Source organism: Eriocheir sinensis, chromosome 36 (assembly GCF_024679095.1).
Source record: "Eriocheir sinensis breed Jianghai 21 chromosome 36, ASM2467909v1, whole genome shotgun sequence".
NCBI lineage: Eukaryota > Metazoa > Arthropoda > Malacostraca > Decapoda > Varunidae > Eriocheir > Eriocheir sinensis.
Genome location: NC_066544.1, coordinates 7,632,490 through 7,647,419, shown reverse-complemented (window position 1 = coordinate 7,647,419; position 14,930 = coordinate 7,632,490). Strand labels below are relative to the sequence as shown.

Here is a 14,930-nt window from a genome sequence, read left to right as displayed (position 1 = left end):
CTCCACTCCATTAACACACAAGAATAACTTATTGTGGATGGGAAAGGGTGTGGGTGTGTGTGGGGGGTCCTTATGCCAATACCCATAAACTACCCCATTCAATCACTACCTCAAGCTTCTCCCTTCCATTAACACAACCGTAACTTATTGTGGATGGGAAGGGGTGGGGAGTGTCCTTACCATGCCAATACCCATAAACTACCCCACCCAATCACTACCTCAAGCTTCTCCACTCCATTAACACAACCGTAACTTATTGTGGATGGGAAGGTGTGTGTGTGTGTGTGTGTGGGGGGGGTCTTATCATGCCAATACCCTTAAACTACCCCATTCAATCACTACCTCAAGCTTCTCCACTCCATTAACACACAACCGTAACTTATTGTAGATGGAAGGGGTGGGGGGTGTCCTTACCATGCCAATACCCATAAACTACCCCATCCAATCACTACCTCAAGCTTCTCCACTCCATTAACACACAAATCGAACCCTTCCTCCTCCATTCCCCCGCCCACTCTTGACTCCTTCCTCCACACAAACGAACAAAGATGGGCGGCTCAGGTTCAGGTGAGTGCCAGGTGTGTGTGGGAGGCAGGTGTGAAGAGGAGGACACCTGACCCTTCGCTCCCACACCTGACGAGTTCCACCGGTCACTCCAACTCCATCAAGTGGCCACGGGGATCAGGTTCACTTCATTCACAAATCGATCGTGAGAAATTTTTGGGGTTATAAGAGGAGGGGAAGGGATGGGAGGGTGGGAAGGGGGAGGATGGGCGAGGAAAGGGGAAGAGATGGGAGGGTAAGCAGGGGGAGGATAGGCGAGGAAAGGGGATGGATGGGGAAGGGGTGGATAAGGCGGTTGCGTGATGGGAGAAAGGAGGAGGGGAGAGAACTTTTGGGGGAGGGGGAGCAGGGTAGTGGAGCGGGTGAGTGGAGGGACTGGGGACAGGGCATTGGGAAAAGAAGCTGAACTTTTTCATGTCTCTATAATTACGTTTCCACGGCATCGGTTAACCCATTATTGAGAAACTGCCCGTCCAACCCTACCCCCCATTTCTTCTTCCTCTTTCTCTTCACCTTCTCCTCTTCCTCCTCTTCTTCATCCAATCAATACGACTGACTACCATTACTACCACCACCACTCCTCTTACTACTACTACTACCATTACTACGACCACCGATCCTCCTCCTCCTATTACTATACTACTATTACAACCTACATACAATAACACGCATATCATCTACCTCAATACTACTACTTCACCTCCTCCTCCAATTACTACTATTACTACCTACAAACAATAATACGACCATCATCCCAACACCACTACTACTACTACTACTACTACCACTCACCAGGCAGTCTCGTTGCGTGGGTCCCGTGCAGCCGCCCGCGCAGAAGAGGTGGCAGCAGTCCCGCGGCCCCGTGTCGTAGCAGCGGCCCTGGGCACACTGCGGTGGGCACGTGAGCTTGCTGAACTTCTGGCAGTTGCGCTCGCCCTCCCCCCAGCAGCCCTTGTGGCACGCGTTGTGGCACTGGCAGGTCCGCTGGGGCTCCGAGAAGTTGTAGAGGTAGGTGTAGGTGGCCTGCGGATCCGTCATGATCTCGTTCCACTCGATAGTCTCAATGTGGCACAGGTTGTAGTTGTTGATGACGCCGACGCTGCCGTGGAGGATGTCTGCGGGGAGGAGAAGAGGAGGAGGCGGAGGAGGGAAGTGTTGTTAGTGATGGAAAGAGCAACGATGGAAATAAACAGTAATAATAAAATCTACTACTTAAATTATTTTCTCGCTACTGAAAATAACCGAATAAGCCTTTTTTATTCTACTTATTGTCTGCAATTATTGAAGTTTCTAATGTCAATAATAATAATAATAATAACTAACCATGTACCTAGTTCCCTTACATATTACTGTCAAATAAAAAAAATAAAAACCCATCCCAGAAACAACTATAAGGTTAAAAATACTCGCTAGCACACATTTTTACAAACACAAACACAGAGATAGATTATAAAGGAGGAAGAGGAAGAAGAGAAGGAGAAAAAGAAGGGGAAGAATCCGAAGAGGAGGACGAGCGCTAACAGGAGGAGGAGTACGAGGACCGAGAAAAATGAGGAAGGGGGACGAACAATGCTTAGAGAAGATGGGCGTGAGTGTGGGCGTGACAGTGAAAGCTGAGCGGCAGTCACGATTCTGGGCGGGAGACGGAGAGGGAGAGAGAGAGGGAATGGAGGGGGACAGAGAGGGGATGGCAGGAGAAAGGAATGGTAGGAAGGGTGTGAGAGGATGACGAATAGGGAGACTAGGGAACAAGGGAGAAAGTGAGAATGGCGGGAGAAAAAGGAATGGTAGGAAGAGAGGATGGGAGAGGATGAATGGGTAGACGAGGGAGAGGGAGGAGAAAGGGATGGTGGGAAGGGAGGAATAGTGGGAAAAAATGATGAAGAGAGAGAGAGAGAGAGAGAGAGAGAGAGAGAGAGAGAGAGAGAGAGAGAGAGATGAGAAAGAACGAAAGGAAGGAAGATGAAGAAAAGAGGAGACAAGCAGGTATAGGTAGGTTGATGGATAGATGGATGAATGGAAGACTGGATGAGAGGTATTTGAGAAGGGAGCGGAAACGGAGAACGATAAAACAAAAAAAAAGAAGCAAGCGAGAGAGAACATATAGCCACGCCAAGCAGACCCAATCGCTCACACCACTTCAAAACAACACTGGAATTGCCGAGACTCACCCACCTACCTACCTATCCACCCACCCTCGCCCGAAGCCGCAAATCTTTATGTAACCCAAAGCTCTCGGCACCCATCCAGCAACCGACTCAGCCTAGCACCAAGCCAGGTTCACCAGACTCATCCTCCCACCCACGAATAAGAGCGAGAGAGGTCAAGGGGAGGAAGAGAAAGACAGACAGGTAGATGAAAAGGAAGAGAGAACAAGAAAGAAGTAGATAATCCCACCCACGAATGAGAGTGAGAGAGGTCAAGGGGAGAAAGAGAAAGACAGACAGGTAGATGAAAAGGAAGAGAGAACGAGAGAAAGAGGGATGAGAAAGAACAGGGGCTAGGAACCTATACCAATCCTTCCTCCTATACCAATCCCGTACCATCCCAATACCAATCTAATACCCAAAGTTCACCAATCGCCACTAGTACAACGTTGCCAGACTCTCGTACTCAGCCTCTTATATTTATCAACTTCCGACCCAAAAACTGTCTTCTGGGCCCTAATAACTAGATTCACTTATATTTATCGTTAAAATAGTTAATTCCTGATGTTTCTTGGCAATACTTAGGCGTCAGAAACCGGTAAATACTATGCTTTGAGTACGATAATCTGGCAACGGTGCACTATATAGTATACACAACACTTTCAACACATGAGGATCACTAAGACGCATCCGCTCCCATACCTTCACACAACGCCTACAACTACACCAAGAACCCGCCACCCTCTCTCTCACACCATCTCAGCTTCAAAAACCCCAACCTCCTTCGCGCCAAAGCCTCACACTTCAGCCCAGGGTCACCCACTCACCCCTCAGCGCCGGCATCTCGAGGGAGTGCATCTTGGAGAGCGTCACCAGCAGGGAGTAGCTCTTGTCGTTGACGGAGACCTTGAAGAGCGTCCTCCCGCGGATGATCTGCAGCGACGGCAGGACGATGCGCTTCACGTCCACATGGGAGATGAGCACGTAGCCAGTCACCTGCAGGGGAGAGTGGGAACGTTAGGTTAGGTTAGGGTAGGGTTGCATTACGCTAGGCTGGGCTATACTAATGGGTCAGGTTACGTCAGGCTACAATTTTTTTTTTAACAAGGAGACAGCTCAAGGGCACAAAATAAGGAAACAATAATAAAAAAGCCCGCAACTCGCTGCTCCTAAGAAAAGAATCAAAAGAGGTGGCCGAGAGGTCAATTTCGGGAGGAGAGGATTAGATTTAAACTAGTGTTAAATGAGGTTAGCTTAGGTTAAGTTACGCTGGGTCGGTTAAGTTATACTACTACAGGGTCAGATTAGGGTGGGTTAGGTTACGATTATCTGGGTTAGTATTTGCTTTGTAGGTTGAATTTTGGTTGGTTATACATAAGGTTTAAGTTAGGTTAGTTTAGGTTAGGTTATGGCAGGCTTGGTTATATTATTAATGGGTTAGGTTAAGTTATTTTTTTGTCATTGTTTATTGATTTATCTTTTTTTTCTTGATTAAGCTTTGTTAGGGTAGATTAGATTAAATAATATATAGATTAACGTGTATATGAATAATTTTCCGTACATTATATCTATCCTTGTCCTCCTATCTATCCATCAATCTACCTATCTGTTTTTTTTATTTGTCTTTCTGTTTGTGTCTTTCTGTGTGTTTCTGTCTGTCTGTCTCTGTTGGTACTGGTCTCCTTTCTTTCCTCCTCCTTTTCTTTCTCCCTTCCCTCTCCTCCTCTCCCCTGTCTTCTTTCTCTCTCCTTACACACTCCCTTAATCTGCCTTCTCATGCCATTCCTTTTTTTCCACATACTGTCCTCTCTCTCTCTCTCACGTGGGGGATCGGGTCCACGGGTAAGTTATGTCGGTGTCGCCCTGTCTGATAGCGCAAGAGACCCAACGCCGCGCCCTGTCACCTGGAGCGGCCGAGAGTAAGGCAGGTAAAGGTGTGTTCTTAATTGGGACTTTGGGGTTCAGTAACGAAGAGAGAGAGAGAGAGAGAGAGAGAGAGAGAGAGAGAGAGAGAGAGAGAGAGAGAGAGAGAGAGAGAGAGAGAGAGAGAGAGAGAGAGAGAGAGAGAGAGAGAGAGAGAGAGAGAGAGAGAGAGAGAGAGAGAGAGAGAGAGAGAGAGAGAGAGAGAGAGAGAGAGAGAGAGAGGAGGACAATATGTGGAAAAAGAGGAATAGCGGAAGAAGACAGATTAAGGGAGTGTGAAAGGAGAGAGAATGAAGACAGGGGAGAGGAGGAGAGGGAAGGGAGAGAGAAAAGGGTGAGGAAAGAAAGGAGACCAGTACCAACATAGACAGACAGACAGAGAGAGGCGTTTAAACCTTTACTGATTATACCCGACGGTGCCAAAAACGAGATAAAAGGTTAACGCACAAATAAGTCCCGAATAATAAGTGTGAATTAAAGAGGTGGAAACTATTTACCGCTTGACTGGAGAAACTGATCATTAGCTGGACAAATTTATCGCTAATCATCTTAAAATAATGGTCTAAAGCGCCTCATTATGGCGATATATACCCGAGTGTCAGTGGACGTGAGAAATGTTTATCCTTAATCATTTTAAGAGAATATGGTGTTAAATTCCGAAAGCTGTATGTCATTATCAATATCTGTCAATTAAGGCGAGAAATATTGCTTCTAAAAGATTTATCGCTCATTATTTTAAAAGCAACAACGCGAGGTGTCCACGTAGGTATGAGGTAAAGGTGCTGAAGGTTAAATAAATACATCACTTGCGCACTGCTAATAAAAAACAATTTAAGACGCTGAAGAAGGCACCGAAGACACAAGACAGACGGGTCTCGGTAGTCTCAACTCCTCTGTCTGTCTGCTTTTATACCTTTCTGTCTGCCTGTCTGGCCGCGTCGTCACCGTGCGGGCGTGGTGAGCCCGTGGACCTGGGTTCGAGTCCCACCGAAACAAGCTGATTTCAAACCATCGCCGAGTGGCGGAAGATTACCCACATGTCCAGATCTTCAATCAACCCTAACTTCAGCGACTTGGGGAAAAAGAAGCACCGGGGGGGCAGCATGGGCCAAGCAAAAGTCATGTATCACGACAGTCACTATAAATAAAATTCGCCTGCGCCACTGACGGACGGGGCCGTTCAGGAGATCCCTCAAGACAGCCTACCGGCGCTAAAGCAGCACCATAAAAAACAACGCTTTAAAACGCCCCTTTGTCTGTCTGTGTGTTTTTGTCTGCCTTTGTGTCTGTATCTTTCTGACTGTCTCTCCAAACCAACAACACTACAGAAGAAGGAAAAGAACCAACACGTGACAAGCCTACCTTTATTAACACCTTCCTTTCTGTTAACCTTTCTGTCTGTCTATCTGCCTGTCTGTGTGTATCTATCTTTCTGCATGTCTGTCCGTCGTAACAAGTAGACCTTTCCTTCACACCTTCCTTTCTGTTTACCTTTCTGTCTGTCTATCTACTTGTCTGTCTGTGTATCCATCTTTCTGCATGTCTGTCCGTCGTAACAAGTAGACCTTTCCTTCACACCTTCCTTTCTGTTTACCTTTCTGTCTGTATCTGCTTGTCTGTCTGTGTATCTATCTTTCTCTATGTCTGTCTTTCTCTTCAAACCATAAAAATTACAGAAAAAGGAGGACCCATCAACATCGGGCAAACCTTCCTTCTCATTCCCTCACCTCACGGATGTACTGCAGGAAGGAGAGGTCCAGGTTCTCGTCCTGCAGCCACGTCAGCTCCAGGTTGCCGTCGACGTAGGTGCAGTTGATGAAGCGGTTGCGAAGGTTCCGGTAGTGGTGGTCGCGGTTGGAGGGCACGGACATCCGCCCCGTCGTGCCAATGCATACTGTAGGGGAGGGAGAGAGAGCAGGAGATTAGTAAGGCACGCTGGGGAAATGAGTAAGAAGTAATGAGATGAAAGAAAGAGATGGTTAAGTAAGGAACGGTAAAAGAAAGGACTAAAGAGCGTCAGGGAGTAAGAAATAAGACGAGTGATGGGAGAGGAGGAAGAGAGAGCAGGAGATTAGTAAGGCACGCTGGGGAAATGAGTAAGAAGTAATGAGATGAAAGTGAAGGTTAAGTAAGGAACGGTAAAAGAAAGGACTAAAGAGCGTCAGGGAGTAAGAAATAAGACGAGGAGTGATGGGAGAGGAGGGAGAGAGAAAAGGAGATTAGTAAGGCACGCTGGGGAAATGAGTAAGAAGTAATGAGATGAAAGTGAAGGTTAAGTAAGGAACGGTAAAAGAAAGGACTAAAGAGTGTAAGGAGTAAGAAATAAGACAAGGAGTGATGGGAGAGAGAGAAAAGGAGATTAGTAAGGCACGCTGGGGAAATGAGTAAGAAGTAATGAGATGAAAGAAAGAGAAGGTTAAGTAAGGAACGGTGAAAGAAAGGACTAAAGAGCGTAAGGAGTAAGAAGTAAGACGAGGAGTGATGGGAAAAAGGGGCAAATTATAATGAGAAGAAGAAAAGGGATGAAGGAGGGAAAAGATTAAGGATTTTTAAAAGAAGTAATGAGATGAAAGAAAGAGAAGGTTTAGTAAGGAACGGTAAAAGAAGGGACTGAAGAGCGAAAGGGAGTAAGAAGTAAGGCGAGGAGTGATGGGAAAAAGCGGTAAATTATAATGAAAAAGAAGAAAAGGGATGAAGGAGGGAAAAGAGTAAGGATTCGTAAAAGAAAGGAATGAAGGGAGAAGGGAGAGATTCTGGGATGTAAGGAGTAGAGAGATAGAGGAGAGAGAAGAGAAAGGAAAAGAGTCATAGGAGAAGGGAGAGATTCTGGGATGTAAGGATTAAAGAGATAGAGGAGAGAGAAGAGAAAGGAGAGGAGTGATGGGAGAAGGGAGAGATTCTGGGATGTAAGGAGTAAAGAGATAGAGGAGAGAGAAGAGAAAGGAAAAGAGTGATAGGAGAAGGGAGAGATTCTGGGATGTAAGGAGTAAAGAGATAGAGGAGAGAGAAGAGAAAGGAGAGGAGTGATGGGAGAAGGGAGAGATGATGGGATGTAAGGAGTAAACAGATAGAGGAGAGAGAAGAGAAAGGAGAAGAGTGATAGGAGAAGGGAGAGATTATGGGATGTAAGGAGTACAGAGATAGAGGAGAGAGAAGAGAAAGGAGAAGAGTGATGGGAGAAGGGAGAGATTATGGGATGTAAGGAGTACAGAGATAGGAGAGAGATGAGAAAGGAGGAGTGACGGGAGAAGGGAGATTATAATGAGTAACAAATAAAGGGATAAAGGAGAGAGGAGTGTAAGGGACGGTAAAAGAAAGGAGTGAGAGGAGAAGTGAGAGGCAAACTAATATAAGAGAGAGGGAAAAGTAAGGACCGCAAAAGGAAAAGAGTGAAGGGAAACGAGAGATTAGTTATAGAAGACATAATAAGAAATAAGTGACAGGATAAAGGAGAGAGAGAGAGAGAGGTAGGACGATGGGAAATTAATAAAAAAAGAATATGATTAAGAAAACAGTAAAAATAAAAATAAAATAGGAAGAGCACAGTGAAAAAGAAGTAAAAGAAAGGCAGTAGACAGTTTTCGAGTACAATGATAAAATTAAGAAAAGGGATTAGCAGAGTACGATATCATGACGAAAGAGAGAAAATAAGGAAGGAACGTTGAGGACTCGTAAGTAGTATTATGAATGGAGGAAGGGCGTCTGCATAATCCAGCTCAGGGTGTTAAGAAGGGATGAAGAAAGAGGGAGCAAGACATTCACAGCAGACAAGAAGATATAGAGAAATAGGTCCATGGTTAGAACGACAATGCAAGGAAGAAGAGGAAAAGATACGCAGAACACCGCATGGGGATTGCAGAGAGGAAGGAACCAAGGAAGAAGGAAGTAGGAGGAGGAGGAGAAAGAGAAGAGTGATTAGAAAGACACCGTTGGAGGTCTGAATAATACAAGAAGAGGATTATGAAGGGAAAGGAGACGGGGATTAGAGGCAAGTGAAAATGAAGAAAGAGGAGGAGAAGGAGGAAGAGGAGGAGGAGAATGGGAACGTGGATGACGAGAGGAGTTTGTACTGTGAGAGGAGATAGTGAATAATTACGAAAAGTGTGTACAGTTATAAGATGAAGAGGAAGACAAAACTTGATATGACGAAACCAGTGTCATATTAAGGGACGTCAGGTGAGAAGTGAAATTATAATGAGGTGATATTGACCCAACGCGTGGAGGGAAGGAGGGAAGGGGGAAGGGAGGAGCATCACTACAGAGGAGAGGATGAGAAGGAAAAAGAGCAGATGGAGATGAGGAAGGAAAGGTGAGGGCGGTAAGGTGAGGGCGGGAGAGCTGACGCCACCACCACCACCACCCGCCCGGCGACTTCTGACTCAACGCAGCTCAAGTGACGACAAGTGGCCGGGTTGGGTTGCGCTTCGCTATCTCCAACCTTTACCGACGCAGGGTTTTTGCCGCGCCACCGTCACCGCCGCGGCGCCGCCAGGATGAGCCGCGCCTCGAGAACCAGTGAACAAGGGCGAGGGGGCGAGGTCGGGGCGGGTGGGGTGAGGCTTGTGGGGTGAGGCGGGGGACACGCCGTAATGAACACGCAGGTGCCCGGTGAGGAGCACGCGAGGGGCGTAATGGCCACGCCGAATGTCGACCTCAAAGCGTCGCCGCCGCAAAAAAAGGGGGACCGGGTACAGGTTTTTCGGGCTCATTAATCAGACCAAACAGAAAACCGATCTTATCAAGCAGCCCGAAACAGCTGCCAATCAGGGGAGGCGTTCCATGTGGACTGGGGCGGCGGGCCAGCGGAGGGAGGCGGGGCGGGGCGGGGCGGCAGCGTCAGGTTACGCGACTTCATCTCGCCGAGGCTGAGGCTGCCCGCGTGGCGCCGCGGCCCCGACGGCGGCGGCGTCGGTGGTGGTGGTGGTGGGGGCGAGGGCTGGGTCAAAGGGGGGGAGGGGAGGGGAGGCGAAGAGAAAGGTAAGATGTTGCACAGAAATACTGATATGCTTAAAAATAGAAATACAGGAAAATACTCACGCGGCTGCGGGAAGGCGGTGAGTCACAGGGAGGCTCGTCCCCAGCAAGACATAGTTTTGGTTCAGCCACAACACATGACTACAGGGCAGGGCCGCCGCGGTGACGGCGCGGCGGCCCTTCTTACCTGGCGCGGCCCGCGGCGACGTTCCGGACTCAACTCACTACAAGGAAGCGGCACAGCGGCCGAGATACTTACTCTTGCCCTTGTGGAAGTCGGTGGGCTTGTCGGCCCAGGCCGCGGCGAGGGCGGCCCCCAGCGTCAGCAGGAGGAAGGCTGCCTCCTTCACGTGCGCCATGCCGCCTCGGTCACGAGCACACATTCATGTATCTCTATATCAATATATATCTCTATACAGCTCTATAAACTTTATATATGGCACTGTAAGTTCTCTTATGATACACATCAGAGTTTGTCGTCGCCATGAGGCTATCTCAGGCGGCCGCCCGACGCATCTTGCATCTTGGAGTGTCGTGAAGACTGGACGGCGGCCTCAGCGGGACCCTGCGGCGGGGCGGGACTCATGGCTCCTGCAGGGGGAGCCTCGAGGCCGCCGCGGCCGTGTGGGCGGGCCGGGCCGGCCTCGCACTCATCTCGTCGCGGCGGGACCCATGATGCCACCTGCGGCAGGGACACGCACGGTTACAGAGGGCGGGGCAGCGCCGCGGGGCCCTGGGTGTGCCACCTCACGCAACGCTCTCCGCCACACTACACCAACACACAACACCACGCTTCTCCAATGCCACACCGACACCTCACCACAACACGCACCACAAAATCACAACAAAGCAAACACATCAGCCGCACCACAACAGCTCATCAACAAAGACACGACTCACATTCAACACTAATATGGAGCACCAGCGACGACACAACACAAACACCAGCAACACCACTACACCACAATACTAATGTGCAGCCAGACACCCCCACCCCACAACCACCAACAAAACAACATACCACCACCACCAACAACAACAACAACAACCAAAGCTAGACAACACCAGCAGCGTCACTAATCCTCTTTTACCTCCCCAACCACACGCAGAAAAAAAAGATGATGATGAAGAACAAGAACGAGAACAAGAATAAAGAAAAGATGATGATGATGAAGAACAAGAATAAAGAACAAGAAAGAAGCAGAAAAGAAGGAATGCAAGAATGAGAAAAAGAACCAGGACAAACCAATCACATAAAAGCCGCCTCGGTGTTGCCCCAACCGAGACGAGGATGACGCTGCATCACCCACGAGCACGAAATGTATCACAGCGAGGCAAGGGAAGGGAGCCTGACGCAAGACCCTCCCATCACCAAGACCACCCTTCCCTCTTAAACGTCCCTTCGTCCCCCGAGACCCACGACACGGAGCCCCGACGTCCACCCGATAACTTTCCCATAAACATCAACAAATGAGCATAAACGGAGGTCGGGAGGGGACGGGAAGATGGGGCGAGGCGATAAACAAGGAAACAATGAACATAATCGCACAGGGTACACGGTTCAGGGGGCGGCCGTGAGAGGCGCTGGTGTCCTGTGGGTGCCCGCTGTCTCGTCACCTCCGTCGCCACCTTCTGCAGGTAATAAGCCCCTTGGGAACGCTGGTAGTGGAGGGGTGAGGTGTTTGGAACTGAGGCGCACGTCTTCCCGCCATTTTGAAGAGAGCCCGCGCGCATGGAGGTGACGTCAAGGGGTGCCCAAGGTTAGGATGTTGGTTCCCCGCTGTGCTCCTCCCTGCCCGTTCCCTCCCTCTCCCTCTATTTCTTATCCTCTCCCTTTATCCCTACCCAGTAATGTTCCAGGCCATCCCTTCACCCCCTCCACCGTCACCCATATCCCTGTGTCACCCCCCCGCTGGCTCCATCATACCCTCACCCCTTTCACTTCTCCCTTCCCCTCTCTGCTCCCCTACCATTCCTTACACCCCCCTTCCCATACCCTATCTCTCTCTTCTACCCTTCTCCCACACACTCATTCCTCGCACACTTCACGTTCCCCTCTCCTCCTCTCCCTCCCTCCCGGCCCCTTTCAATTCCCTTCCCCTCTCTACTCCCCGTCCATTCCTTATTCCCCCTCACCATAACCCTCCCATCTCCCTCCCCTTCCCTGCTCCCACACATCCATTCCTCGCACACTTTACGTCCCCCTCTCCTCCTCCTCCCTTCGTCCCGGCCTCTTTCAATTCCCTTCCCCTCTCTACTCCCCATCCATTCCTTATTCCCCCTCACCATAACCCTCCCCTTCCCTGCTCCCACACATCTATTCCTCGCACACTTTACGTCCCCCTCTACTCCTTCCCCTAATCCCCACGCCCACTCGCCCACCTGTCCACCCCGCGCCCAGGTAGCCATAAATTTATCTGCCCGTTCAGCCACTTCGCCCAGCCAGCCGCTTAGCTCACCATACACTCCCCCCGAGTCAGCTATGAATCTTAAAGTCATACGCATATTCCGTCCACAACTCGACGCTTCGCTGGGCACCGTGTCAGTTCATCCGTCAGCGAGCCAGTCAGCCATGCACACAATCCAGGTAATTGGTAAAGCAGTCAGTCAGCCATATTGAAGCCAGTTAATCAGTCGGGTATGTTGTGTTAATTAGCCAGGTATTCAGTCGGCCACGGTGAAGTCAGTAAAGCAGTCAGGTATGTTGCGTTAATTAGTCAGCCATATATAAATTAATCAGCCAGGTAAGTTGTGTTAATTAGTCAGCCAGTCAGCATTAGTCAGCCATATTAAAGTCAGTTACTCAGGCAAGTTGTCAGCCATACATTGTTAGTCAGCCATTTACTTATCAATACAGTTTGTCAGTTACTTATTCAATTATGCTGTCAGCCAACTATTCAATAAGCCATCCTATCACCCAGGCAGCCAGCAAGTCACCTAAGCACACATACCCATCAGTCACTCAGCCATTCAGCCAATCACCCATCCGCCCCGGGCCTCCCATCGCATCCCGCCGCAACACAACGAACACTCGACGCGGACCCACACCCACGCGGGGCATACACACCACCCATGCACCTCAGACAACACCTTACCTCACTGTGCCATCCATAAGACTACCAACCAACCAACCACACGCACACACTAGACCCTGCACGCACACATACCTTCCACCCACACGCACACGCAATCTGCACGCACACACTATATATACCAAACCATAATACCACACCACGAGCTACCAAATCACACTCCACCACTACTCCCCTCCCCTCATCACCATACACTACACACCACCACTACCATCTACCACACTACACACCGCATGTCCCACTCACCACACATCCCCGACCACCCTCACCACCAGTTACCCCAACCCTCCACACACCACACCGGGCCACGCTACCAGTCGCCCTCCTCCGCCGCCCACCGCCCGGCCAGGCAGCCTCGGGCCCTCCATTGTTCCCGGCAGGACGGACACTGGCAGCAACACACACCTTCGTAATTACCTGGTGGTCAGCCTGGGGGCGCGGGGCACGGGGGACGGGGGGAAGGGGGGAAGGAGGACAGGGCATCACCGTGGGAGAGAGGACAGATGAACACCACTCCACTCTCTCTCTCTCTCCGTGCCTGCTTGCTTCATACATTATTTTGTTTGATGTGAGTGCACCGTGAAGACATAAACAAAGGTGGCGTGTACAATGACTGATGGTGTGTGTGTGTGTGTGTGTGTGTGAAATGTCAAGTGGGAGAGCTACGAATCGACCAAAATAGTAATAGTAATAGTAGTAGTAGTAATAGCAATAGTAAAGAAAGGAAACACTATTAGCGCAACACTTTCAACATACCATCAAACAAGACCTCAGCCTCTCACCTCACGACGTAATATATCGAAACATTTCCTTCTCTCTCTCTCTCTCTCTCTCTCTCTTAGTAAGCGTTTTCGTGGAATGTCCAATCAAAAGTGGAGTTTCTGGTAATACTAATGACGCAGCGAAGAGGAACGTGTGTGTAAGCTTCTTCCCTCCTCCTCCTCCTCCTCCGCCCGACACTCTTAAACAACTGGTCCATGCGCTGCCATCATCCGTGGAGGCTCAACGTGACGATAAGAAGAAAAGACATCGCGGAGTATTCTAATTTTATGCACGACTCTGGTTCCCTTGTCTCTTTAATATAATATTGAGAGAGAGGGAGGGAAGAGCGAGAGCGAGAGAGAGAGAGAGAGAGAGAGAGAGAGAGAGAGAGAGAGAGAGAGAGAGAGAGAGAGAGAGAGAGAGAGAGAGAGAGCAAATAAGTAATGCTAGTGAGGTATAATGATGTTCTTAATTAGTTGCAGGTAAATCAAGGAGGAGGAGGAGGAGGAGGAGGAGGAGGAGGAGGAGAGAAAAATAACGAGCGAGGGTGAACTGAGGAAATAACGAGATGGAAGAAGTAAGGGCAAAGAGCGACTGAAGAAAGAAGTACAAAGAAAAAAAGAATGAGAGAGAGAGAGAGAGAGAGAGAGAGAGAGAGAGAGAGAGAGAGAGAGAGAGAGAGAGAGAGAGAGAGAGAGAGAGAGAGAGAGAGAATGGGCACACAGGAACACTAAACAGAAAGAAACAAAGCAAACACGGAGAACAGGCGGAGACAAGCACCGGAAAACAGCTAAACACACACACACACACACACACACACACACACACGCAACCCCCCCCCCCCCTCTCTCTCTCTCTCTTGCTGGATGCTGAAAGAAAACGGGACACCGGATGCTCACTTGCCCTACAGCAGAAGTGGGTGACGGGATGCGTGGGAAGGGCGGCGGGTGACTGGATGACTCTGGGGTATGGTTATCTTGGACTAACTTTGGGTGACTGACTGGTGGGTGATTGTGAGGTGACTGGGTGATTGCAAACTGCGGATAACTGACTTACAACTGACTGTATGTGACTTGCGTGTGTGCGGGAAGCTGGGAAGGGGGAGCTTACTAGGCAACTGTATGCTGTGTGGCTGATTTTAGACTGACTTTTGGTAACTGACTGGTGAATGCACATGACTGGCGGACTGTGAACTGACTTGAGGTTACATCTAGGTGCTTTGAGGTGGTGAAACTGGGCTTAGAGAATGACTGTGGATGACTGTGGATTGGATAGGGCTGATCTGGGCTGCACTGGAGTAGTTTGGGTTGAGTTAGGGGAACTTATGACGTGTCTGCTGGGGGCTGCTTGATTTGGGGCTGTCTCTTGTGGGGCTGTTTGCTGGGGCTGCTTGATTTGGGTCTGTCTCTTGTGGGGCTGTTTGCTGGGGCTGCTTGATTTGGGTCTGTCTATTGGGGTCTGTTTGCTG

General features: G+C 49.4%; 1 protein-coding gene across 4 annotated transcripts in view; it reads right to left on the bottom strand.

Moving 5' to 3' along the window:
• LOC127007678 (epidermal growth factor receptor-like) overlaps window positions 1-14,930 on the bottom strand; it is a 104,102-nt gene that overhangs the window by 12,086 nt on the left and 77,086 nt on the right. For all 4 annotated transcript variants that reach the window (XM_050878886.1, XM_050878888.1, XM_050878887.1 and 1 more), the window contains exons 2-5: window positions 9,868-10,290; window positions 6,362-6,528; window positions 3,539-3,707; window positions 1,357-1,679 (exon numbers count right to left, since the gene is read on the bottom strand). In XM_050878886.1, the coding sequence (XP_050734843.1) occupies window positions 1,357-1,679; window positions 3,539-3,707; window positions 6,362-6,528; window positions 9,868-9,991 (783 nt within the window). In that variant the 5' untranslated portion in view covers window positions 9,992-10,290. The remainder of the gene's footprint in view (window positions 1-1,356; window positions 1,680-3,538; window positions 3,708-6,361; window positions 6,529-9,867; window positions 10,291-14,930) is intronic.